This window comes from Solanum dulcamara, chromosome 8, assembly GCF_947179165.1.
Source record: "Solanum dulcamara chromosome 8, daSolDulc1.2, whole genome shotgun sequence".
Classification (NCBI taxonomy): domain Eukaryota; kingdom Viridiplantae; phylum Streptophyta; class Magnoliopsida; order Solanales; family Solanaceae; genus Solanum; species Solanum dulcamara.
This window is the reverse complement of record NC_077244.1, coordinates 47,776,734-47,803,109: the sequence shown is the minus strand read 5'-3', so window position 1 is coordinate 47,803,109 and position 26,376 is coordinate 47,776,734. Positions and strand designations below refer to the sequence as shown.

The window sequence follows — 26,376 nt, the reverse complement described above, 5'->3', positions numbered from 1 at the left end:
AGCACTATGTTCAGCATAGCCAATAAACATGCAATCAACAATTTTAGAACCTATTTTTCTCTTTTTAGGTTCAGGCAAAAGAACTTTTCCAAGGCACCCCACACTTATGAATATTTCAAGTTAGGTTTATAGCTTTTCTGCAATTCATAAGAAGTTCTGCCAATTCTTTTATAAGGAATCCTATTTTATAAGTAACATGCAGATACTATAGCTTCACCCCACAAATTATCAGGATCATTAGAACTAACTAATAAGGAGTTCATCATTTCTTTTAAAGTTCTATTTTCCTTCCAGTTATTCCATTAGATTCAGGTGAATAAGGCATAGTTATTTCTTGAATAATTTTTTTTCCATAAAAGGCATTCAAAGATACATACTCTCCACCTCTATTAGATCTAATTCTCTTGATTTTTCTACTAAGTTAATTTTCAACCTCATTCTTATACGAAATAAAAATATCAAATTTATCATCTTTATTTCTAATCAAATACAATTTAGTAAATCTGGAAATATCATTAATAAAGGTCACATAATATTTTTTACCATCTCTTGTCATAGTCTGTTCTGAATCAGTGTAAACTAAAGACAATAATTTAGTTTCTCTATTCACTAAAAATATGACTTTTTAGTAATTTTAGCTTCATCGCAATTTCACATTTATCAAATTATTTGAGTCTAAATCAGATATCAAACCAAGCAATTGCATATTCTTTATATAAGAGATATTAACATATCCTAATATATCATGCCACAGAGAAATAGACTCAATCATATAAGCAGAAGTAGATGCTCTTTCACTAATAATATAAAAAAATATCAAAAGTTTTTTTATTACAATAGCCTTTTTCCACAAACACATTATTTTTTGTCAATATAAACTTATTAGATTCAAATGACACTTTACTCCAGCTTTATTTAACAAGAATGCAGAAATCAGGTTTTCTCACATTGTAGGAACATGTAGCACACCTGCAAGGGCTAAAGTTTTTTTCGAAGTGAGCTTGAGGAGCACTTTACCCTTATCCAAGACTTTAGCAGTTCTCCAGTTTCCAAGAAAGACTACTTCATTGTCATCTCCTATTGATGTATAGGAGTCAAATGCTTCTCGATTTGCACTAATATGCCGAATAGATGCATAGTCTACTTTACATGTGCTACAATATTTACTTGACAAATGACATCTGCAACAATATCATCTCCTTCAGCTAAGTTAGCCTTAAAAGAAACCTTTTTCTTTGTTATTTCTTATTCTTTTCCTACACTCTGCGATATGATGACCTGATTTTTCTTGAATTAGGGTTATAAGTCTTATAATCTTGAGAACAAGTGAAACAAGAACCTTTATTTTATTTGAAATTGGGTTTATAAGTAGGGGTGTACAAGTCAAATCGTCAAGTCAAATCGAACCGATGAACCAAGTCAAATCGACTAGTGGTGTGGATTGGTTGATTTGGTGTTGAAGAAAATAAATCGATCATTATTAATTTGGTTTGATAAATAGAAAAAAGGTCAAACCGAATCCAAACCAAACCGACATAATACATATATAATTTTATTTTGTATACAAAAAAATATTAACTATAATGTGATTTGCAAGTATTTTTTAAATTAGTTTATAACTTTCAATGTTTACATATAATATATAAAGCTAAAGCATTAGTTGTCTGTTACAAACAAAGATGCAACAGATTAAAGTGTTGTGGTATGGCCAATACATTTACTAGTACAAATAGTTATTTTTCTAGAATAGGGAGTTTCATAAATGTCTGGCCAAAAACTTTTGGACGCATACACTGGTGGAACTAGCAAAAACAACGGTGCCCCAAAATACCGGCTTCTTGCTCCTTCCTTGTTAAGTGAATCAGCTACTTGGTTCTTGGTTCTGTTCCTTGAAGATGTGCGTCATTGGTGACCCTATATTCTTAATCAACAACCTGCACTCATGTATGATGTTAGCATAAGCTAGATTATCATATTTTAGCATGTTAATGACTTTTAATGCGTCTATGTTAATTTTTGGAGGAGTGAGATTATGGTCATGGTCAATTAGGAGGCCCATTCTGAGGGCCAGAAGTCTACAAGTACTGAATGATATGGGGTACTTTACAAATGAATCCAATGATCCAGTCCCAGATTGGTTCCTGATTACTCCACCCAAACCCCCGGTACCCTTCTTAGTATCAATAGCTCTATCTGTGTTGAGCTTGAAGCTTCTGATGGCTGGAGGTTCCCATTTGATAGAGGTAGTTGTGGTGATCTTGGTAGCATTCTTAGGGAGTCGGATGGTCATATGTAACTCAGTTGCTTGACTGAGCACAAGATTAAAGGGTATGTGTTCATTTTTCTCATTGAAACGATTAATATTCCTTTGTATTTTCGTGAGTTTTTGATATGTTTTTCTAAGACAATGTCTTAAAGATGGCATTGTATATCTTATTTTTATGATTTTATTTATTCAAATGTCTTTGAGTTGTCATTAAGCAATATAATCACACGATCAAGGAAACAATCTTCAATTGAGACCTTTAGGTACAACATTAAATCACACAATCAAGGTAACAACTCTTCAATTTGATCTATTTTTCAATCACGGTGTAATTGAAAAAAATCAAAATCAAAATCAAAAAATTGAGAAAACTGAAAGAACCGACTAAAATCAAAATCGTAAAAACCGACATTAGATTGATTTGATTTATAAATTTAATAAACCGACATAATTGATTTGGTTATTTTTTAATGAAAAACTAAACCAAACTGACCTATGTACAACCCTAGTTATAAGGCTTGTAACCTTGAGACTTAGTATCATATCTTTTATTATTATTGATTTCTTTGCACAAGATTTGCCTTGAGAGCTATCTCATTAGATTTGAAGGACTCCTTTCTGTTGGTATCTTCAATTAGGATATGAGTCTCTATCTCCTCAATGATGAAGTTTGTCAGCTTATGCTTTAAATTGTTTTTGTAATCATTTCATGAATCAGTTTTATTGATCAATACCCCAGCAATAAATTTTTTGGAAGAGAAATTCCATCGAATTTCAAATCTTCAAGAAGTTTTTGTTATTTATTTATTTGAATCTTCACCTCCTTCTCATCATTCATCTGCCCTTGATAATACTTTCCACCACAAACTTTTATTTTGTACATCTTCAACGGTGAACTTTATGGTTAAAGCTTCTCAAATCATTTTTGCTTTCTTGCAATTGCAATATACATCAAATAGTTTATTAGAAACAGTCTGTAATATAGTATGACGAATACGTTCTTGGAAAATTGCCACGATTCTTGTATCTTGTCATTAACATTCACACCAAAATGTGAATCCAACAATAAGGTGTAACACCATGAACATGAGCAGTGAGAAAACACGTTCTTGCCACCTTTTGAAATTTTCATTAGCAAAAACTTCAATATTTTACATGTCTGAAAATGGCTTGACATATGATAGGACAACCGAAAGTGGTGCATGGGAGGTAGCATCGACTTTGGTAGTATGAGAAATAATTTTAGGAGTACTATTGTTTGCCATAAATTTCTTAGATTATTGAGGGATACGGTATTATAACAATATATATTATTGAGTACAATCGATGCTTGAGTCATGCTAGGTATTGTCCTAAGAAACTATTTCAGCTACGTGAAAAGTTTTTCTAGGATTAAACAAGTCGTCACTATAAGAGGAATAGAAACAATAAAATATGATTACTACAAAACCAGCAAGACATGAAGATAAACTATTTGGCTACATGAGTAAAAGAGTAAATTGCTTCGTTAACTATTTCTTTGTGAAGACTTCTGCTCCCTTTTATAGCAACAACAAAATAGAGACTTTGTGAGAAGAGGAGTGATACAAAATATCACGATCTGAATCTGGATGTGATGGCACTTATCCATTTTCACCGAACAAGTCAACCTAAACTCACCAATTGCGGAAAAATAATGCTGAAACAATTTAAAATAAATAGATAATAGATAAAAACGAAAATCTTAGTTAACTACAAAAATCCCCCAAAGGACTGGTTGTCACATTTATAAGCCTCTAATACAATGATAATAAAGATAAATACAAGTCTCACAATCTTTGTCACTCGAATAGAACAAAGTAAAAGCTAAGAGGAACAAGGAAGATTGCTGACATCAACAACTACCTTTCAAGTCTCCTCTATAAGCCTCGGATGAAGAGAAAGAGAACTGAATCATTGTCCGATCTTGGAACCTACACAAGTGTAGATAGCAAGAGTGAGTACCACCAACACAATACCTACCAAGCGAAATCCTAAGACTAACCAAAGAGCTAATAGAATACAAGTACTCCTGTCATACCAACCGAACCCCTCAAACTACAACCTGCATAAAAATCAGCCAGTCTAACAGTTCTAGCAGCACATATGTGAGTGTGTACATATATATATATATATATATATATATATCATCAACAGTACAACTCAAGTCTCAGTCAAATCACACCAATTAATAGTATAAGTCACATGAGTATCAGGGGTAAACATAGTCTACAAATGGCAAAAGATGTATGATATAATGTAGTGCAATGCAATGTCACGTATAGTGATGCATGTCTGTTATAATAATACACATCTGCTGACCAGCAGGTCGGAATTCATGGGGGGCACCTATGGACCATGTATCTGTCAGAACCATTTTTCTTTAGCATAAATATCAATCGCCTGAACCATTTTCCTTCGGCATAATCATCACTCGCCGAAATCATTTTCCTTCGGTATAATCCTCAAATCAGTTTCCATCTCAATATATCGGAATCAATGCAAATAAGCAATGTTCATGTAAATCACAATGATGGAATGATATTAACAACAAGTGATAAATCATGTCACAACAATCTATTCATATATCCACAATTAATCAAAGGCTTAATCATATCAATACATCATTTTAACTTATTAAATTTGCCATTATTACCTCATTTCTTCGTTATCAAGTTCAATCAAAAAATCAAATAGTCCCATTACCCCAAACTATTTTGAAATATGAGTCTTGCCCTTAAGCCGATGCTCTGAATCAATAAAATCTATTCAAATATGCAATTCCAATAAGAATACGAGTCTAACGACACCCAAATCATAATTTTTGAAAATGAGGCCAAAGGCGACCCAAAAACCCAATTCCTAAAATGAAGGGCAAAACTGGAAATTTTTACATGAAAATATTCCTTGAAGTATTTGAAATCTATTGATGAAAACAATTTTTAAAGATGGAGTTTAACTCAGTCCATAATTCCCATTTTAAGAAAGTTGAAGTTCTTGAAGAAAACCCCCGCATTTTAAAATTAAAATCACTGATTTAAAGCCAAATTTGAGATATAATTAGTGAGTAATGAAGGATATGAAATAAAATAACTTACCCAAATAATTTTTCACAATATTTCTTCAAAATCTCCACCCACGAGCTCCCAAAGGTCTGAAAATGAGGAAAATGTCTAAAACCCCAACCATAAGTCCCCAGGTGTCTCTCAAGTGACACAGGGTTAGCTTTCGCGGAGGTCGCGTTCGTGACCAGAGGTTCGCTTAAGCGAACCCCGCTTAAGTGGACCTATCGCTAAAGCAGACTCCCTTCGCCAAAGCGGCACTCTCTTCTCTAAAGCAAAGGCAAAAGATATTAGCAACTACCAAAATTTCACCAAGTCATATAAAGTCTCTGAAATGACCCTCGGGATCCGATCAGAATCTCATACACACAAATCATATATTCTACCATATTAAATTCGATGTTCCAGACTCAATGAATTGTCGGAATTTGAACTTGAGGTCTCATTGACCCGGAACCCGATAAGTCGCAACTAAACTAACTTTAAGCCTCAAAACACCAAAATAAGCTCGGGACCTCCAAAAATTCAATCAATACCATATCTAGACCTAAACAAATTTCTCAAATCAAAAAAAGTCATCAGAATTTTATTCTGAGCATCGAATCTTCGAATGTTGACTAAAGTCAACTCTATGATCAAAATTTTTAGAATTTTCAACTTAGGACTTCAAATCTTTGTTACAATTCCAAATCTAATTTCGTCAACTCTCCTAGTTCAAATTCCACATTGCGGAGCTGGTGGAATCAGCGGAGTTCCATTCCGAGATTCGTAGATTCTGTTGGTCCAAAATACCACTTTAAACACATTAAGCCTTTAAAATCTTAAAACTTGCAAAACTCAATTTTTTCAAAGAATTTCCCAAACCAACACCTAATACTGATCAAAAATAACTCGGGACAATTATCAAAAGGGGTAAAATGGTCATTTTATAAAAAAATTCAAAAATGACCTTCAGGGTCATTACACAAAATATGAGAAGCCATGTGACAGTTATATCTTCACATATGAAGGCATGAAGTGTCTAACGTGATCACGTGAAAGCCTATTCCAAATGATGAATTCATACTTGACCACAAAGCTATGAGCTGTAATACTTAGCCAGATTAAAAACTTTTAAAATAAATAAATATTTTCAACACTCGTCTGGGTTGAATTTATTCCGAATTAGCGTTGATTACACCCTCATTGTCTTCACCCATACTCCATACTATAAATTGATTAAGTCTGATGGCCTTAGAAAAGTCTTTTGATATTTCATTTAGATTTTGAATTGCGTCTTTACATAAATTGAACCCACCCACTCCCTCCCAAATAAACAAATGGAAAGGATACATATTGCAAGTCAATCAAAGATCCATATCAAGTAGAGTTTAATTTATATATGAGGTAGAATAAATACTAACACAAATCTGAAAGAAAATTGCTATTGACGTGTAAAAAATATAAACTATTTTACAACTCTGCTTTCTTAGGCTTGTTTTTGGATTATTGATTGACGAACAAGCGGATCATTCATAATAGTTATAATTTTTCATTTTTGGTTAGTACTTTATCACCTCTTACGAGTATATTTAAATTTTGTTAGCGGCTTCATAAAAGTTGTCAGTGAAAAGAATTTGTAGTGATTTTTTCCTTTAGCGAATTGTGTACTAAATTTTTATATTAATTAGGACCTTTAAAAGAAGGGGGATGCGAATAAATTCTTTAGAAACATTGCAACCCAAAATCTTTATTGTTCTTCATCGCTTCAATTACAATCAACAAAGAAAAAGAATACAATCCACCAATCGTAAACAAAAAACTATCTTCCAATCATTTTGAGAAAAAATCACCGTAAGACTCTTATTGTTTGTAAGAAAGATCAGAGTACGAAACTTCACTTTTTGTTGATATTTGTTTTCATGTATTTCTTATTTAATTTTCATTTTCTATTTTTTATGCATGCCTTATATCAAAGCGGAAGAAGTGCAATAAACAATAACACAAACGTCAAATACTTGATATGACCCACAAATGAGATTGAGTAGAATTACATACTTACGTATATTTTTCCTTATAATTCTCTTTTTTTCCCTTCCCATATCATTTTTACGATATGAAGATAAAAATAAGATTTATTTTGCAAATCAACATTTTCTTCTAATTTATGCAGTACAATATCTGATGTAAAGACTTCTATTTTCAAATGAGAAAATGGTGGAATAATTTTCAGTTATTAAGATTGTAATTTTTTTCCCTGTTAATGTAGTTTTGCTAATTCGAATAGGTCATTTAACCATAGTAATAATTTATGATAGATTCAAAACAAATTAATTTCTTTTTATATGTTATTAATTATTTATTATATTTACATATTTTTTAATAATTTGCGTTAGTAGTTTCTCTAGTGAAAGAAAAAGAAGAGTAAAATTGGCACATTTTGGACAAGTGGGAGGCAATTTTGACCCTGTTCTCTTTAATTTCTTTTGCCCTAGTCAAGCTTTTAAAAATATTTTTCTTCCAGACTGTGGGGTCAGTTGTCAGTGAGTACGGAGCACATAATCAAGTACTCTTTAGTTTATCAAATTTCAGTTCCTGACCAGCCGATCAAATAGTCGCCCCGTCTCCCTCTTCCCTTGATCGGAGATCGGTGCGTTTTAGAGGATGTTCAAGTTCTTGAAAGGCGTCGTCGGCGGATCTGGGACGGGACTCAAGGATCTGCCTTACAACATCGGCGAACCTTATTCCACTGCTTGGGGATCTTGGGTTCACTACCGTGGCACTTCCAAGGTTAGTTATCACCGGTTTTCTCTACTTAATTATGCCTTGGATGCTTTCCCTGGTGTTGTCTTATCTCCTTTTCATTTCTCCGAGCTGAACATTCATCTCTTTTCCTATTATCAGTGCACAAGGTTAGGGTTTGAACTATGGAACTTATCACGTTTGCTTTTGAATATGCTTAGTAAAATTAATTCGTATCTTCAAGCTCCTTATGTTGTCTTTGAAAGTGGTCTTCTAATTTTTAACTTATCAAAAGAAAAAAAAACCTGTTGGCTAGTTTGGGTGCACCTTAACGACTCAAGAGGGGGAGGCCAAATTGGGTTGTACGAAATTGTCATTACCACTTAAATTTGCTTAACCCCACTAGTGAACCTGGTTCTTATGTATGTTCAGTTTGACAATAGAAATAATAAAGTGCAAAAATTAGTAAGAACACATTTTTACATGGAAAATTACCCGACCCAAAGGGTGCAAAAATTACCCAGAAGGATTTACCTCCAAACTTCACTAACCCAATGAGCCTAAGTTTAAATTACAAAATCCTTGCAACCTAAGACTTAAATCTAAGCCTTGACGTCAACGGTCTCTCGACTGCCACAATCTCCTCAACTTGCACTGACTTGGTGCAACACAGTTCTTTACCACAAGAACTTCCAACGAGACCACAATAGTTCTTCACTACAGGAACCTACCTAACAATTGTTCTTTGCAATAAGAACTTATAAAGATTTTATGACTGTTCTTTTCACTAGAACATCGGCAACCTAATAGTACTTCTCTAAAGCAAATTGTTACAACTCAATAAGCCTAATACAATTGACCTTGGACTGGACACTATGTGTAGATACTAAACAAGGAATAGTTCTGCACACTCTCAGATGGTAGTCGTCAGATCTTCCAAGAACTGCAAGTTACCTGAAAACTCGTGACTTTTTGTTTCCCCCCTTAATGTGTATAAATGATGATTTTCAAATCAAATTGCACAACCGAAAGGATTCTTCATACATGGCTTCCCAAAAATAGCTCCTTCACACGGAATCCTTCTCAATGCAAATACCATGAAGATCTTGTCTATATCTCTCATATATTTTATGAATAATACAGGAAATATATAAATATAAGTTCCCATATATTTTCCAAAAATATGTCAGTAAAAAATCTTTACCACATATGCAGTTTTCATAGCATGTAAGACTCATGCAGTATGGACCTGGCTCTTTCACATCTTCCTTCACAGAATACATTCGGGTTTGTTAATCAACAAAAGACGTTAATCTCAACTCTCTTCTTGTAGGCAGTTTTTGGGGATAATTTCCTGTGCTTGGTTCATTTTGTAAATCATATTCATCAATGTAACTCAATTGATGGAATGATTGTCATCTTAATTGGTACACTGCTGAGATTGACTCATTTGTAGAATTTCTACTGTTTTCTCTGCTAACATGACATATACTTTACTCTATATTTATAATGGTAGCAACCAATCTTTTTCAAAGATGGTAGTAATATTAGAGGTTCCTCTATAATGTTTAAAAAGAGTCTATGCTGTTGCTGGGTGGCTATCACGTCTTACTACTACAATTTTCAATTTTTTATTATATGGCCTTCCATTTTCACAAAAAAAATTCAACCAAAAACTGTGGATGATATTATTTTGATTATTCTTACAAAATTCTCTGGAACAAACACATCAGTCTCTTCCCCTGTTCCATTTAGAAGTAAAGGTAAAAAAACGAAGTAAAGAAGAGCCAAATAACAAATTAATACGCGAGCTTCATAAGAAGGGATATTTTATGCAACACAAACCTTGTTGCTATATAACAACAACAACAAATGCGCCTTAACATGTTGGGATTGAATATACGAATCCTCACTACCCATTCCACTGCCATTTGTACCCGCTTCATTCCAATATGCAATAGTTTAGGTTTCTCTATTTGTAGAGTTTCTCTTAGTTTTCTACTAGCATACTTTCTCTAAACAGTCTAAAGATAATCCTTGCAAAAACTGGACCGAAAGGAAGTATCCCGACATGATTAAGCCTTAATCTCAATTAGTTGATATCACCTATATGGATCTTTTGCTTTTTTTGTCGATAAGTAAATTACTTTATTACCAAAGTGACGTTTCAAAATAGTACACAAAACTGACAAATAAGCGACCACTGGACAAAGAGCCCGTTTGGATTGACTTATGAGTTGCTAAAAACACCTTATAAGCTGTTTTCAGCTTTTTTGAGTGTTTGACTGGCCAACTTAAAGCCATTTTGTGCTTAAAATAAGCCCAAAAAAATAATTGGGCCTGTTTGACTTAGCTTATTAAAACAGCTTATAAACTAAAAGCAGCTTATAAGCTGCTTTAATAAGCTAAGTCAAACATACTCAAACTCCCAAAGTTGGTATTCTACTGGTTCCTCGTAGCACCTTTCCTACACATATATCTACCGTAACTACATTTTAAGCTTCTTTTGATGAAGATCTACATTTTAAGCTTATTACAAATACAAATTCAGTTCAGCCATTTTTGCAGCCAAACTAGTCTTCATAGAGCCTCGCACTTGCACGTTTTGAATGATCATTCTCGTAATTACCCTCTTAGTCCCAAAAAGAAGTAACAGAAGTACAAGAAACAACAGATAATAACAAAAACAACATATAGCAACAAGACATAAACTACAACAAAATAATATGATAATCGAGGTATAAGAAATAACAGATAGTAACAGAAATCGAAGGACAAGAAACTACAGGAGCAGTACTACGACTACTAATATGAATGGACACCAATCAACTACCTACTAGCCTTCTACCCTAATCTATGTCCTCCATTGCCTCCTATCTAAGCTGGAGTTGTGCGATGTCCTGCTTAATTATCTATCCCGGATACTTCTTTGGTCTATCTCTATCTCTCTTGAAACCATCCATAGCTAACTTTTCTTTAGCTTGACGATGGGGACATATAGTAACAACAATTTAAAATGTTATCTATATGTCCAACAACAACATTTTAATTTAAAATCCTATCTAAGCTGGAGTTGTGCGATGTCCTGCTTAATTATCTATCCCGGATACTTCTTTGGTCTATCTCTATCTCTCTTGAAACCATCCATAGCTAACTTTTCTTTAGCTTGACGATGGGGACATATAGTAACAACAATTTAAAATGTTATCTATATGTCCAACAACAACAACAACAACAACAACAAACCCAGTATAGTCCCACCATGTGGGGTCTGGGGAGGGTAGAGTGTACGCAGACCTAACCCCCACCTTAAAAGGTAGGGCGGCTGTTTCCGAAAGACCCTCGGCTTAAGAGAGAAGAACAAGGGAGGAGAAACAAGAAAAACAAGGAAAACAAGACATAAGTCAGTAGAGCCAGACATATAGCAAACAATATAAAAATATGAATAATGAGAGCGATAAAGTCAGGGTAGGAAAGATCGGGGATAAAGGAGCATTAACTACTATAGATAAAATAGGATACCCAAAGTAAACTGGGCCAACTAATATAAGCAGTAATCCCATGCAAAAATCATATGTTAATAAACAAATGAGCGCGACTACGACTACTATGGAGAAAAGATAGGCCACCTAGCCCACTATCTTAGTCTGAGTCCTCCATAGCCTCCTATCTAAGGTCATGTCCTCGGTGAGCTGCAACTGTGCCATATCATGTCTAATCACCTCTTCCCAATACTTCTTCGGCCTCCCTTTGCCCCTCCTGAAACCGTCCATAGCCAACCTCTTGCACCTCTGCACTGAAGCATCTGTGTCTCTCCTCTTCACATGCCCAAACCATCTCAGTCTCGCTTCCCGCATCTTGTCCTCCACCGATGCCACTCCCACCTTGTCTCTATATGTCCGCATTGTTGAAATAAATTTAAACGTAACAACAATTCCTTATTTGATGGAATTGTAACTCATGAGATTTCCTTTAGCTTGAATACTTGAGCGAACCAATGGCATATAGAACACTTTTATGCTTAGTTTACCCAGATACTTAGCAAAGGTGTGTACTATTTTCACATAATTTTCATCTTTTCCTTATCCCCAAAAAGGAAGAGAAAAGCAATGTCATCCCTTCCTGCATGCCAATAGGGAAGTTGATCATCTCTCTTCTAACAGGATGATGGCGCTCCTGTCTCAATATTTGCGCTTACGGGGAGGAATGCAAATGATGGACATCTAGCTGCTGGTCGAAATGGAGTCAAGCGACTTCGCACTGTAAGCTAATTATTGGTTTTAAATTGGGAGTATAATGACACTATGCATTGTCTTGTATTTGGAGTACTCTTTTCTTTCATCAGAGTTCCTCTAAATGCCAGTTTGTTTTCTTCAGGTTAGGCATCCAAATATTTTGTCATTTCTTTACAGCACTGAAGCAGAAGCTTTTGATGGTTCTACTACTAAGGTTACTATCTATATTGTTACTGAACCTGTCATGCCACTCTCGGAGAAGATCAAGGAATTAGGATTAAAAGGTACCCAGAGGTATGAATGTACTTTAGCTTCTTTTCCGCTCTATGATGCAGATGCTTGATTGCTTGGCTCTCTGTGTTTCAATAATGGGGACATATAGTGACAACAATCTATCAGGATCTATGATGTTACATGCTTATTGCCTTTAAATGGAATCTATAATCTTTTATTGGCATCTAGCGTAGATTCATGAGGAATGTAGATCAATGATCACATATTTAGTGATATTTTTCTGAGAAGTTGTTGCTTCTCCTCTTTGACCAAGGTTTCATTTTACATGCAAAAGAATGGTTGAGATGTTGACCCACAGGAAAAAAATGTTGAGATGTTAACCCCACTGATTGTTTGGTTATACAAAGAAAGTGCTAAAAGTGCCCTTTGTTTTGGTGTTTACAAATGTTGTACTGGATTTTTATTCTATTTCTAAGGACTCTAGGGAGTGGGATTTTTGTCTTCCTTTTTTGCAACTTGCCTTTATCATATTTGCTTTGCCAAATTGTTTCATTTGTTTTTATGATTTTATCATTCTTTTTCTTATGGTCTTGGAAATCAAAATATCATGAAAAATTGAAGAGGCTTCTTGTGTTCATGGTTGTGTGTATGTAGGTTGTACTTTTTGCTCAAGATTCATGCTCTTTATTTGAAAAGTTAATGTTGTGAACTGTATGACATAGTGGGGAGATGATTTAACCTGGTCCTGGACATGCAAAATAATTATACCCAGAGATGCAAGACACAATGAATAACAAAAGAGATCTGTATTAACCATTACAATATTATTTGTGAAAGAGATTTGGTTTAACATTACAATAAATATTATCTGCTCTACGCGTTCTTTAATCTTATTTAACTTGGGACTGATTATTGAGTCAATACCTTTTTTTAAAAAAACTTTTAAGGTAGTATTTATATTAAAATCAGAAATCTGGCACTATCATATTGAGTCAGTCTTAAAGTTACATACTCTTTAATGTTAGATTGGGGAAGATTTGGGTCAACAAGTTTATTTCATTTATGCGAAAGCTGAAAGGAAAGGGGAAGAAATAGTTTGTCATTTTTCTTTAACTTTAAAAAGCAGGTTTAAGTGAAATATGTAGCTTCAGACTAAAGATAGGTATCTTCCCCGGGGCTTTGCTCTAGTGGCAAGAGCACAATGCTTGATGCATTGGTTTGGCGCAGGCGCACCACACGGGTTGAACCATGCCTTAGACAAAAGTCTGTTATTTAAGTGGAAGTATAGAGGGGTAGAACCATTATCCACCGAGTTTCGGACCTTGCACTATAGGCTCTAGGGAATTTCTCGGTTATAAAAAAAGTATCTTCAAACGAGTTACTTTCTCTTTGATGTGAAAGTTCTTGTGATTTTGTTGGGTTGAGGTCAAATGATGTTAAACAAATCAAATTTTGAAGCGTTCATCTCAATGGATATTATTTGTTAAACGGAACTAGAAGAAAACTTTCTTTCTCTTTATGGATGTCCAATTCATTTTCAAATATAGTTGGGAGACTTTACCCAAGAAATGGGTAAAAAACACCATTATATTGCGGTACTTTTTGTTGGAGTAGCTGTAAGAGATTTAAGTACTGATTGGTTGGCTGTTTAGTTGTGTGCTTGTGTGTGATTATGCTTTGATAATTTGATCTTGTAAATCCTTTGGCCTCTAAGGGTGTGTTCGATATGGTGGAAAGAAGAAAATGTTTTCCAATTTTCCCATGTTTGGTTGGTCAAAATTTATGAAAAATATTTTTTCTAGGAAAACTACTTAAAAATGGGGGAAATGACTTCCCTAATGGAAGTAGGTATAACAATTTACACAAGTGGCATCCCACATTGATTGTGTCCTCCCTACCCTCTAACAAAACTCATCTTCACACCCTTCCCTGTAGCCCCCACCTCCATCACCCCACACCCCTACCCTCCACACCCACCTCCCATAGTATTTGTCTAGAGAATAATATTTTTTGCTTATGTACCAAACACAAGAAAATAAGTAAGAAACCCACTTGTTTTTTTGGAAAACATTTTCCCTCATACCGAACACACCCTTAAGATATCATTGTGATTCTCATGTCTCTTCAACGTGTTGTTTACTTTTGACAACATCTGTTTAATGCATCTCATCATATGTGCCAGAGATGAGTATTATGCATGGGGATTGCATCGAATAGCAAAAGCTTTGAGCTTCCTGAATAATGACTGTAAACTTGTAAGTACATATCTAATGGAATTGATTTGCTTTCCATGATGAAGGATCACATTTAGCTATATTCTCTAGAAGTGATTTGGAAGTTTTGACTATTTGCTAAATAAGATATTGCTCCATAGGTTTGTTTATTTTTTTGGTAAACAAAATTATATTGATACCAATTGGAATAATTACAAAGCCAGATAGGAGCAGACCTCCTATCTCTGAAAAAGAAACAAAACAGTTCTAATACTACAGTTCTATAGGTTTGTTTGTTGATGCATCTGAAGATTGAAATGATTCAACTGCAGCAGCTTTGTCCATAAGATGTTTAGATGCATTTGTTGTATACTTAAGCTTCATAATTTAGTCCTTAGACATGGCAGAACCTGGATTTTGGAAGATGGGCCAGCTTATACAGAAATTGAATGAAAGGACACATTACAGGAAAAAAATCATTTTTTTTGTGGGATCTAGGGTATCCATTTTTCAAGGGAAATTATAAAATATGTAGACTTTTAGAGGAAAAAAGTAAAAAGCTGGGGGACCATCATCTGCCTCAATCTCCACCCTTGGTCTGTGACCAGTCTCCCAGCTCCTGTCCCCCCCCCCCCCCCCAACCATCACCAAAAAAAAGAAAAAAAGCTACTTGATTAGTGATTACTTGTGTTTTTTTTTATGGATTGTTTCAAATTGTGCTTTATTGTTGCAGGTTCACGGCAATGTTTGCCTGGCCAGTGTCGTCGTTACTCAAACTCTAGACTGGAAGTTGCATGCCTTTGATGTTCTTTCTGAGTTTGATGGGAATAATGAGTCTTCTGTTGGACCAATGCTGGTAACCTATTGGTCACCTCTGATTCTGGGTTAGATTAGTGGACAAAAGTTCTTTTCAAGTTTCCATATCATATTATCTCAATTTATGTTCTGAACGAAATAACAACTTGTTTGCTACTTTCTTTCTTCTGTTCAAGTGAAGTACATAATGAACTAATTATCCTTAAATTTGAATATCTTTTTCTATTTTCCACTTTGAAGAACTGTAAATTTCTTTCTTTTGCAATTTTCTCTAATCACATTGATTTTATTGACCAAATTGTGCTGTAACGCTGATTTTCTTTTTGGTTGTATGCTACATTTAGTGTTTAACAAAAAGCCGGGTTGTTCTCTTCTAACTGTGAGCCACTGACCCTCGGGGATTTTTTAATATTTTTCCTGATCTGCAAAGTAAGTATTTTATTGATGTAAAGCAAAGAAAAAACCAGCATAAAGGAAATGCTGCTGCAAAAGTACATCCGAAGAGAACTTTACAAGTCAACTGACCCTCAGGGATTGCTTAGTTATAAAAGAAAGATATATAGCTGTGCTGTTCTTTATTTCTTCTATTGTTTTGCTTTTGCTGGGTGAACTACATGACTATCTCATATATTGTCACAGCATCATCCATTCTGCAGTCTGAAGAGTTAATGCTATTCCCACTCCCGTTTGTCATGCCACTTAGTGAATGGTCTTTATTAATTTATTTACTTTTTACCTTTTGTTTTGTTTTCAGCAATATGATTGGCTTATTGGTGCACAGTACAAACCCATGGAGCTACTCAAGTCTGAGTGGGCGACAATAAGAAAATCTCCAACTTGGGCTATAGATTCTTGGGGTTTGGGTTAGTCTCTGTATCTTTGGTTTTAGATGGACAAGTTGGACATCTTCTTTAGTTTGTTAATAATATCATCGTAAGAATAAAAGTTTTCTTGTCATTAGTTTATGTTTCTATGATTAGGTTGCCCGAATAAAAGTTTTCTTGTCATTAGTTTATGTTACTATAACTAGGTTTCACATTTGGGCATTTGAGCATTGTTTGTTCTGGTTGGGCCCTGTCAATGTTTCTGGCCTTTTCATTTCCTTTGTGTCAAAAAATTATAAAGCATTCACACTATCAACCTTTTCTTAGCTAATGACTAAATTCCATACCCATTTTCAGATCATTGTTGCGATGCATTTTGGGTTTGTCGTTTTTTTTACTGGGAGGGGGGGGGGGGCACAATTTTCGGATGCAAATTGATGTCGGAACTTTTTGGCTAGTCTTTTGGAATGCTGCATTGGTTCTTAAATTTTCTTCTTCCACCATGAACTAATCTTTCGCTCCTGGGGTATTGTTAGGCTGTCTTATCTATGAACTCTTTTCTTGTACAAAGTTGAGCAAAACAGAGGAGCTGCGCAATATTGCTTCCATTCCAAAGGTATTGCTGCTAAGTTTCTGGTTTTTATTTGCATTCTCTCGACTATTCTAGCTATATTCTTGTATCCAGTCACAATTGGCTTATGTTCCTGTCTCACAGTCTCTACTTCCAGATTATCAACGTCTCTTAAGTTCTAATCCTGCTCGCAGATTGAATTCATCAAAACTTCCGGAGAATGGTGGTAATTATCCTAGTTTTGATTTGAGTTTGTTGTTGAAATTTCCTTCTCTAGCTTTCCGAACTGCAGATGGTATCACTATCAACTTTGACTTGCATTGTTGTTAACTTAATTTTCGAATGAATGTAATGATTGCTTAATCTGCATGGATATATGTTACAATATAATTGCTGTGCTGGTCTGGATTAAGTCTTTCTAACTGTAAATATTAGCTCTAGATATGTTTGATACTTTGTTTTATCTTGCTTCTGAGTTGATGCTTCCCATTCAGAGACTCACAGTGAAGTGGGTTTGTTTGTTTTAGAAATGGGCAAATAGCTAGCTATCGCATATCTTTGATTAGTAAATCAAAGTTTCCTGGAGGTGGAATATAGTATTTGTAGTCTGTTGTGATTTTTTCTTCCTTCCTGCCTTCCACTACTTCTTATGAAGAAAAGATCAACTTATTTCCCATAGCTCCCATGAAACTTCTGTTTTAATTCTGTTGTTTTCATGGTTAAAGAGTGCTTTTGGAGATTTATTGACATGGTAGTCATGGTATGATCCTAACCTTAAATTGATATCTCTCATGAACAAAGTAAATTATTTCATTTCCTCGTCAATTTTGGCTTTTCCTTATTGTCCATATCACAGAGGCATCTTGTTGTAAAACTTTATAGCCAGTGGAGATAGCTAAATAAAAGTGGAATTTGTTGCATACATCCCTCTCTCTCCTGGTCTGTGTGTACATCTTACCTTCCAAGATTTCTCTTTTTCTCCGTGGATTTTTATTTCTTCTCTGAACCTTATTTTATTTTCTCTTTTAGACAAGTCCTGAACTCTAATGTATTTCTTTCTGGACTTCAGTCTATCTGAGTCACATCAGTGTTATTTGACTTGTCTTACTGATCAGCTTATGGTGCTTATGCCTGTGTTATACCTCTTAATCTGCTGGTGCTTCAATTTTTCATTCATCATGTGATCAATATTTGCTAGGCCTATGTTTTACCTCTTAATTTGCTGGTTCTTTAATTGTTCATTCAGCTTGTGAAGAATATTTGCTTTTGCTCATCTGGTATGCTTTTGTAGTTATTCCTCTAGGTTTATCCCAAGTCTTGTTTCTTTTTTTTATTTGTGTCTTCCTTGAACTGTTATCAGTACTCTTCTCATTCAAATGTATCATTTACACGCCGGACTCTGAAGTTGCTAATCATACATTCGCAGAATATTTCCAAAATAAGTTATTGGAGACCATACAGTTCATGGAGATTCTTAATCTCAAAGACAGTGTTGAAAAAGACACTTTCTTCCGTAAGCTTCCAAATCTTGCAGAGAAACTTCCTCGTGAAATTGTGCTGAAGAAGGTATTCCCAATTTTTTTCTAGCACGATACATTTCGGTTCAATGTGATTTGTGTTTGAAATGAAAAGAAATTAAACAATGTTCGTTGCAGTTGCTTCCTTTGCTAGCTTCTGCATTAGAGTTTGGTTCTGCTGCTGCACCTGCTTTAATGGCGTTGTTAAAAATGGGTTATTGGCTTTCAAGTGAGGAGTTTAGTGTCAAGGTTGAACTCTTCCCATCTTTCCCGTTCCTTACTGATTCCAGCAAAATGATCACATCTTCTCTCGGTTTTTCATATAACTTACTATTCAATCCTATACCTCTAATATAGGTGCTGCCAACAATTGTAAAACTCTTTGCCTCCAATGATCGCGCTATCCGGGTCAGTCTACTGCAGCACATTGATCAGTACGGGGAGTCATTATCTTCACAAATCGTTGATGAGCAGGTATGGGACTAGTGAATACATCTTTGTCACTAAATTTCAAGCACACAATTACTCTTTTCAAAGCACACATGTCCAAGAACTCAAAAACCTCTGGCACTTGGATCATGGGAATGGCTAATAATACTTTTGATCAGGTGTATACTCATGTGGCTACTGGATTCTCTGACACATCTGCATTTCTTCGGGAGTTGACGCTTAAATCTATGCTTGTATTAGCTCCTAAGGTATGTGCATTCTCTATTATAGGTCCTGTACTTTCTATTATTTCAAATTGGCGGCAACTTTTCAACTTTTGGGATAAGTTTTCTAAATGGTTCAGAATTAAATGTTTTTAAATACAACTGGCTACCTGAACTGAAGCATTTATTTACTTGATAACTTTACTCTTTCCTCATGTAAGTTTTATCTGGGCAATATGTAATTCTTGATTCTAAGCATCTACATGCCACTCTTAAGTATCTTTATTTCTTTAATTGGTCATCGAACAACTATACCTATGCCCCCCAGGGCCTTGGCTTAGTGGTACGAGCGCATCATGAGATGTGTGGTTTAGGCACGTGTCATGGGTTCGAACCTCGTTGTAGACAAAAGACTGATATTGTAGTGGATAAGGGTAAAGGGGCAGGTCCATTATCCACCGAATTTCAAACCGTGCGCCACTAGCCCCCGCGGATTTCTCGGCTATAAAGAAAAAAGAAAAGAATCACTACCTATCTGGACTGCCACAAATAAAGTAAGATTTGATGGTCTTGAGAATGGTTATTGGAGTAAGATTTGATGGTCTTGAGAATGGTTATTGGACTGTGTACTACAAAGAGTTCTGGATTAAAAAAATGTGAATTCTGGTAACAGAAGATGCGATATCGGCATATAGCGTGCATGTTGCATTGTAAAAAATCAACTTCGCGTTACATACTTTTCCCATTCTTTTATTTTTGCTATTTTCTTCTCTAAATTTGTATCCATCCTTTCGAAAACTAAAATAATCATATAGTAAGTCATGCTTGAAGAAAAAGTCATTTTGCAAGATATGCTAATGATAGTTACAACATAAACAAATTAGAAGTTGGTCTATGTGTTTCTGACACAAGTCCAGCCCCTGATCTGTTGTATGGCATCTGACAAGGATATATTGGTGTTTTAGAAATCTTCAAGCATTACCAGTTAAGAAGCTGCATCTTATGTTTGTTCCTAGGATCTTGCGAACTGATGTTCCTTCCAATTCTTATTGCAGCTGTCACATCGCACTATATCAGGATCTTTGTTGAAACACCTCTCCAAGCTACAGGTATGCATCTTAGGTGCAAAATTACTAATTTTTCTTGTGTCTAATTTCTCTGCTTCACAGTTTTTTGCTCTTCTATTTGTTGCTCATTTAGGTTGATGAAGAACCAGCAATTAGAACGAACACAACCATATTGCTTGGAAACATTGCCAGTTACCTCAATGAGGGGGTAAGAAGTTGATTGTTTGATTCTCATACAAATGCATAATTCATAAAAGTGGAAAACTTTTTCAAATGCCTAAAGCGCTTTCTTTATATTGACAACACTTCTTATGTGTGAAGAAAAAAATTAATGGATAGATGTTATTACAGTTCCTTTTAATGCTTTTGTAAGACCTCTTTCTGTAGAGATGGAAATTAATGGATCTTTTTGTTTGTAGACGAGGAAAAGAGTTCTAATAAATGCGTTCACTGTTCGTGCCTTGCGTGATACATTTTCACCTGCTAGAGGAGCAGGTAGGAACATATATTTCCGCATTTTACTTCATCTTGATTAGCTGAATAAATCTTCTTGAGTTGATATTTTCCGCTTTAGAAGCTTTTGGTTTTGTGATGACCGTGATTGCCATTTCTATTCCTCTTTTTCCTCTCTTCATATTAAGGATGTGAATATACTCTTTGTGGCAGGTGTCATGGCATTGAGTGCTACCAGTTCTTATTATGACATGACAGAGATTGCAACTAGAATTTTACCTAATATTGTCGTACTTACCATTGATCCAGACTGGTATTTTTCTAGTTTTAATATTACATTTAGTGTTTTCTTAATCCTTGTCATTCAGTGTTTTCATCTAGAATCTATCACATCTAGAACAATCAGGTATTCTCCATCTTCTACCGGAAGTTCGACAAATCTCGCCAGAGACTCGCACCAGATCGGAAGTATAAACAATATGCCTTCGTTTTTCCAGTGTGGAGAGTATTCTCCAATGGACTCTTTACTCTGATCAAGCCCATCTCCGGTGGTTCTTGAGTCCTGTCTCTTCCTCGCCTCCAGCCAACCATGAGACTTTCTCACCGATCTCTCCTTCATTATTTTCTGGTTCATAAATGAAGTGGTAGCCCCAAAACTCTGATCCAAACCCAATCATAAATTTATCAGTCAGAATGCATCCAGACGCTGGTTTCCACCAATTTAATTCCAAGGTGCTTCTCTGCCATTTCCATTCACCAAATTATGTTCCACCATCTTCCTCGTTAGAAACTCAAATCGAAATTGGAAAACATTCATGTCACACCTGAACACCATTACAATCCTTCCGTGTGTTGTAAATCCATCTTCACACTGCATTGCGAGTTGGATTTTCATATTTGCCGATGAATCTTCTAACCATGCATCTTTTCAGGAGATCTGATTACAGAAGATAGGTAGCTCCTTCAACTCTGATGGGTTTCCCAGTTGACTGCACCACCTGTATCTTATCATTGATCTGCCATTTGCCAATGGCTAAATCCTCAATATAAGTTCCTTCAGCACTTGCATTCTGCTTTCCATTTGTAATCTCACATGTAGTAAATGTTCTTTTAGTAGTGAAACCTGCCATGTTTGTTGCTACATCCTTCGAACCTGCATTAAATGTATTCTCTGGTACAATAATAACCGACCTTCTTTGTCCCTGTACTGCAGTCACACTCAAATAACGGCCATAGTTATTGAACTTCTGAGATTGAAAAAAAAAAAACTTGCAAGGTGGTCCCTGTTTTCCCATTTTTTAAAGACATTCTTATGGTTCTCTGACACACTTCGCATTGACTGGCATATCCTAAGGAAAATCTTCCTGCTGATTGCCATTCTTCACATCAAGTTCTTGCTACACTCAAACCATATCTCTGAATCAGTACTACACTCAGTTAGATCATAACCCTTCCCCACCCCGAAATGAAATACGTTCTGTTCTCCATACTAAAGTCCTTCAACCAGAGTATTCCGGCAGTCACTAGTGAAATGATTGGCGGAAAACACAGCTCCAATGTGAGATCTTCATTAGAGTTGACTGGATGTGCTTGGAAACTGAAATTAAAAATTTACCTTGAAACTAGTGACTGGGAGCATTTTCTCTCTTCCAGAATATGTAAGCTAATTGGAGTGCTGTGATTGCTTGTTTTATTTGTGGGTGCTTAATGTTTAGGCTGATTGAGTCAGTTCTCCAATCTACATTGTTGTCACAATTATTTGTTCTTTGGCTGTCTAGATGCTTATAGACATTGCTGTAATGGGTGAACTTTAAGAAAGTGACTCATAGTTGCAGTAGAAACTGGTATATTATCCACCAAGTTCTGAAGCTGGAAGCCTGGAACAACGGTTTTGTTGGTTATCAAAAGGAATGTTTTGATTTGTTTACTTTGTGAACCTCTAGCTTGTGCTAGTGCCAAGCAAAACTGAACTACAGAAACTTCCAGTGTGGTACTCCAAAATATCTTTCGCTTTTTCTACTCTCTCTGTTCCACTAATTTGACTTTTGTCTTATATTAGTGGCAGTTTAAGGATATGAGGTTAATGATTGAAAAGTTAACTTGATAAAGAAAAACATTTCATATAAAGATAATTAGTTGAAGAGTCAGATTAAGTTGAATTCTTAAAAGAATATAATTGATGGGATGCTGTCAAAGCATCTTTGGAATGTCTCAGAGTAGGAAGAGTATGAATTGGGTGGAGGGATTATTTGTTTTCCTTGGCACAGATGACATTGAAGATTATTTGATGTTTATTTGCTTGATCTTACTTTGTGAACCTTTATTGTGTTTTAGCGAATCACTCATTCTGAACATTTGGACAACTATTTCTGTGTCTGCACTCACTGCCCCCTTTTCGATGAAACAGCGATGTTCGTCAAAAAGCATTCCAAGCGGTTGACCAGTTTTTGCAAATAGTCAAGCAGCACCATGACAAGGTATATATTCTTCTTGATTTTTATTTCGTGCACATATGTTTTCCAAATAATAGTCTTGAGTTTAAAAGCTTTCTTTCTGTGAAGCTCTGAAGAGAGATCAATAGATGGTATTACCTTGTGGGGTAACTTTGGCATAGCCACATAAAGGGCAAAAAAAAGGTCCCTTTCCCCTTTGAAGTCATGAGCTGCTCAACAGACATAGACTGCTCTTGTTCTTATCTGGAAGGGCAACAGTTTCTTCTTGTTAATCCATGCAATAATTAACTGCGCGGCAGGCAGTATAGTTCTTCCATTTGTGGGAGCTTTTCACGGTTTGCCTGGATAAACTTTGACATCAGACTGCCTTCAGCTTTTTGAACATTTTCTGCATTCGTTCAGAAAATGTTTTCTTGCGTTCAACTTAGGTGTTCATGTTGGTTTATTTTCTTTAAATCTAACCTTTTAGCACATTAGTGGGCATTTTAGGTACGATTAATAAATATTAATGCTGTTAAGATAACTATTCGTTACTTTGTTGCATGAGTTTTCAACATGTTTAAATTTGTTCTTTCCATGGTAGTCATTTTCTTCTCCCATCAGTGCCCCATCCCTGATCTTTGTTGCATTTTCACTTGTATGTGAATCTCTTTATCTTCCCCCCTTCCCCTGAGCTTGCATAATAAACCTTTTTGGGGGCTTATACAGACAAGCACTGGAGATACCAGCACTACAAGCATGGGAACTTCATCAATTCCGGGAAGTGCGGGTTTGCTTGGGTATACTTCCGTTCTTATTTGTTATTTTTTTGCTATTTCAACACTTGACATCACAACACTGATTTTGCAAGAAGCTGAAAAATAATCAAAATTTAAAGCTTATTTTCCTGAATTTGGCCATAATTATGGCTGAAACATTCTGTTAACTTGTATTTCCTGTAATTATGGCAACTTGAAGGGCGTTGATTGTGCATTAGAGTATTTTTATTGAGAAATTATTACTAGGAATGCTTAATATAATGAAATGTTGTTGAAGTCCGTTTATTGTGATGGAAGCTTTGTAATTTTCCTTTTTCCTTTATTCAGTTTGCATTTTTCTTTCTTGTCTACTTCAATAGTATGCCTTCATTGCTTTGATGCAGCTGGGCTATGAGCTCACTGACCCTTAAAGGAGGCAAAACCTCTGAACAGAGTTCCAATGCTCCAGCTATTTCTAGCGTGCCTCTTTCTTCTGCAGTCTCCGATGCTAGCTCAAGTATGATTCTTACTAAGTTGTTTCCTTTGCATTATGCTACTTCCATTAGTGGATAACTGAGATTATTGTCACATTGCTTTTAATGAGTTTAATGCTTATGAGGATGCCTTTTGTCTCCGGATTTGTTATTGATATTGGTTTCTTCAAATCACATAGTTGCAGATAGTGTGTGTTTAAAACCGGTCCAAATAAGTTCTGGAGCAGATGTTGCAGATCATCCTGTTCCTGTATCCCCAACATCAACTGATGGATGGGGAGAACTTGAAAATGGAATTCATGAGGGTCATGATAGTGACAAAGATGGTTGGGATGACATCGATCCACACGAAGAGCCAAAACCATCTCCTTCTCTTGCAAATATTCAGGCAGCTCAAAGGCGTCCTGTCTCTCAACCAAAACCACAAGGTAGAATGCCCGGTAAATTTGAGTGTAAACAAGTGCTTCCATCTAATATATATGTCTCTAGGAGATTGCAATTCATTGGTTCGTGTATAACAAAAGGCAAGATCCAAGAACAGTGGAGGTTTGGCTGGGTATGAAATTGTGTATGACTGGGAGGATTTCAACTGCTGCAATTCGTAATTGTAGGTTGTGTCTGATTGCTCATGGGAAACTTGTGTGTTTAACTGATTCTAGCAATGCTTTCCCTTTCCCGTCCCCTATTTCCACACAACCCCCGAGAGAACCATAATGAAGGAATTAAAAGACTAGAAATAGGAAACTAATTATCAAAAAAATAGGAAGCTGATTATATCATTTGATTGTCAGGTCAATCTAATTCTTTTCTTTAATGTTTGTTGTAGGTATTGGTTTGCGGGGTAAAACCACTCCTAAGATGAGTAAAGATGATGATGAAGATTTGTGGGGTTCTGTAGCTGTTCCTGCTCCAAGAGCAACTTCTCAGCCAACAAGCTCAAGAGCAAGCAGAACGGTGGTTGATGATGACGATCCTTGGGCCGCCATAGCAGCCCCAGCTCCTTCGGCAAATCCCTTGAATGTGAAAAGAAGTGGAGCACTTGATGACATTGACCCCTGGGCTGCTATTGCAACTCCTGTGCCAACTACCACATCAAGACCTTCAATTGGGCGAGGCCGAGCAACCAAACCTGCAGCTCCTAAATTGGGTGCGCAAAGAGTAAACCGAACATCATCTGGAATGTAAGTTACAAAAGCAAAGCTAAGGCTCAGCAGCAGATTTGAGGTAATCGTGTAAAAATATTTCCCGAGGCGGCTAAAGTTCCTACTGAAATATGTAATTGGAAGTTCTATAGATTCCTCAATATATAATTGTTTCCCCTTGCCTAAGAAAAGTAATCAGTTTTTTGTAAATGATAGATGCCATTACTTTTCGGCGCTAATGTAGAGAGATTGGTGGCTTTATGTTGCCGCTGGCGGTCACATTTATATCGCTTGTAAGTCATTGCGAAAAAGCTCAGCTGTATAGGATCTCTGTTTTGTTTTTCCTGTAAGCTTTATTTTTCAATTTTACCAGTCGCTCCAAAACGACTCACATCCCGGAATGTTGATTCATTTCAAGTTGAGGCGGAATGTAATCGATGAATTTTGCTTTTAACATGTCAATATAATAGTACAAGTCATTGAACTATTATTTCTCAAATTGAAGCAAGCCAATTTAATAACAGCAAAGTTAAATTATTTTTTTTGTTTGCCATATTAGTGAAGTTGGTAAATTTTGCCGACGATAATAGTAAAGACACTAAATTTTTGTCACATTTAAAGTAATTTTACTCTACTCATTATAACAGTATAGTCACTAGATTTTTCTTTAACGATGAAGCCTTCCCATCAATGATTTTGCTATTACAATTGAGTAAGTTATGCGACTTTACCCACTATTTCCCACCGGCAACGTTCAATGGAATGTGAATGTTTGGATACCTGTTTAAACAAAAAAGATATTTCAAATATTTATTATGGAAGCTTATTTGAGCAATACTTTGTTATTTTAGAGAGAGAGAGAGAGGGGAGAAATAGAGAAAAAGGAAAGGCATGGTGGAC

At 35.6% G+C, this 26,376-nt stretch overlaps 1 protein-coding gene across 1 annotated transcript; it reads left to right on the top strand.

Annotated features, from left to right (window-relative positions):
- The first annotated feature begins 7,849 nt into the window (after window positions 1–7,849).
- On the top strand, window positions 7,850–25,845 carry LOC129900503 (uncharacterized). Its single transcript, XM_055975487.1, has 21 exons — window positions 7,850–8,115; window positions 12,231–12,329; window positions 12,445–12,596; window positions 14,719–14,791; window positions 15,483–15,605; window positions 16,320–16,428; window positions 16,926–17,005; window positions 17,105–17,186; window positions 18,387–18,526; window positions 18,616–18,726; window positions 18,835–18,951; window positions 19,086–19,175; window positions 20,186–20,239; window positions 20,331–20,405; window positions 20,617–20,692; window positions 20,864–20,963; window positions 23,058–23,127; window positions 23,812–23,882; window positions 24,245–24,357; window positions 24,514–24,762; window positions 25,161–25,845. Exons 1-21 carry the CDS (start codon window positions 7,990–7,992, stop codon window positions 25,517–25,519), a joined length of 2,469 nt encoding a protein of 822 aa, XP_055831462.1. The 5' UTR covers window positions 7,850–7,989; the 3' UTR covers window positions 25,520–25,845.
- The last annotated feature ends 531 nt before the right edge of the window (window positions 25,846–26,376 follow it).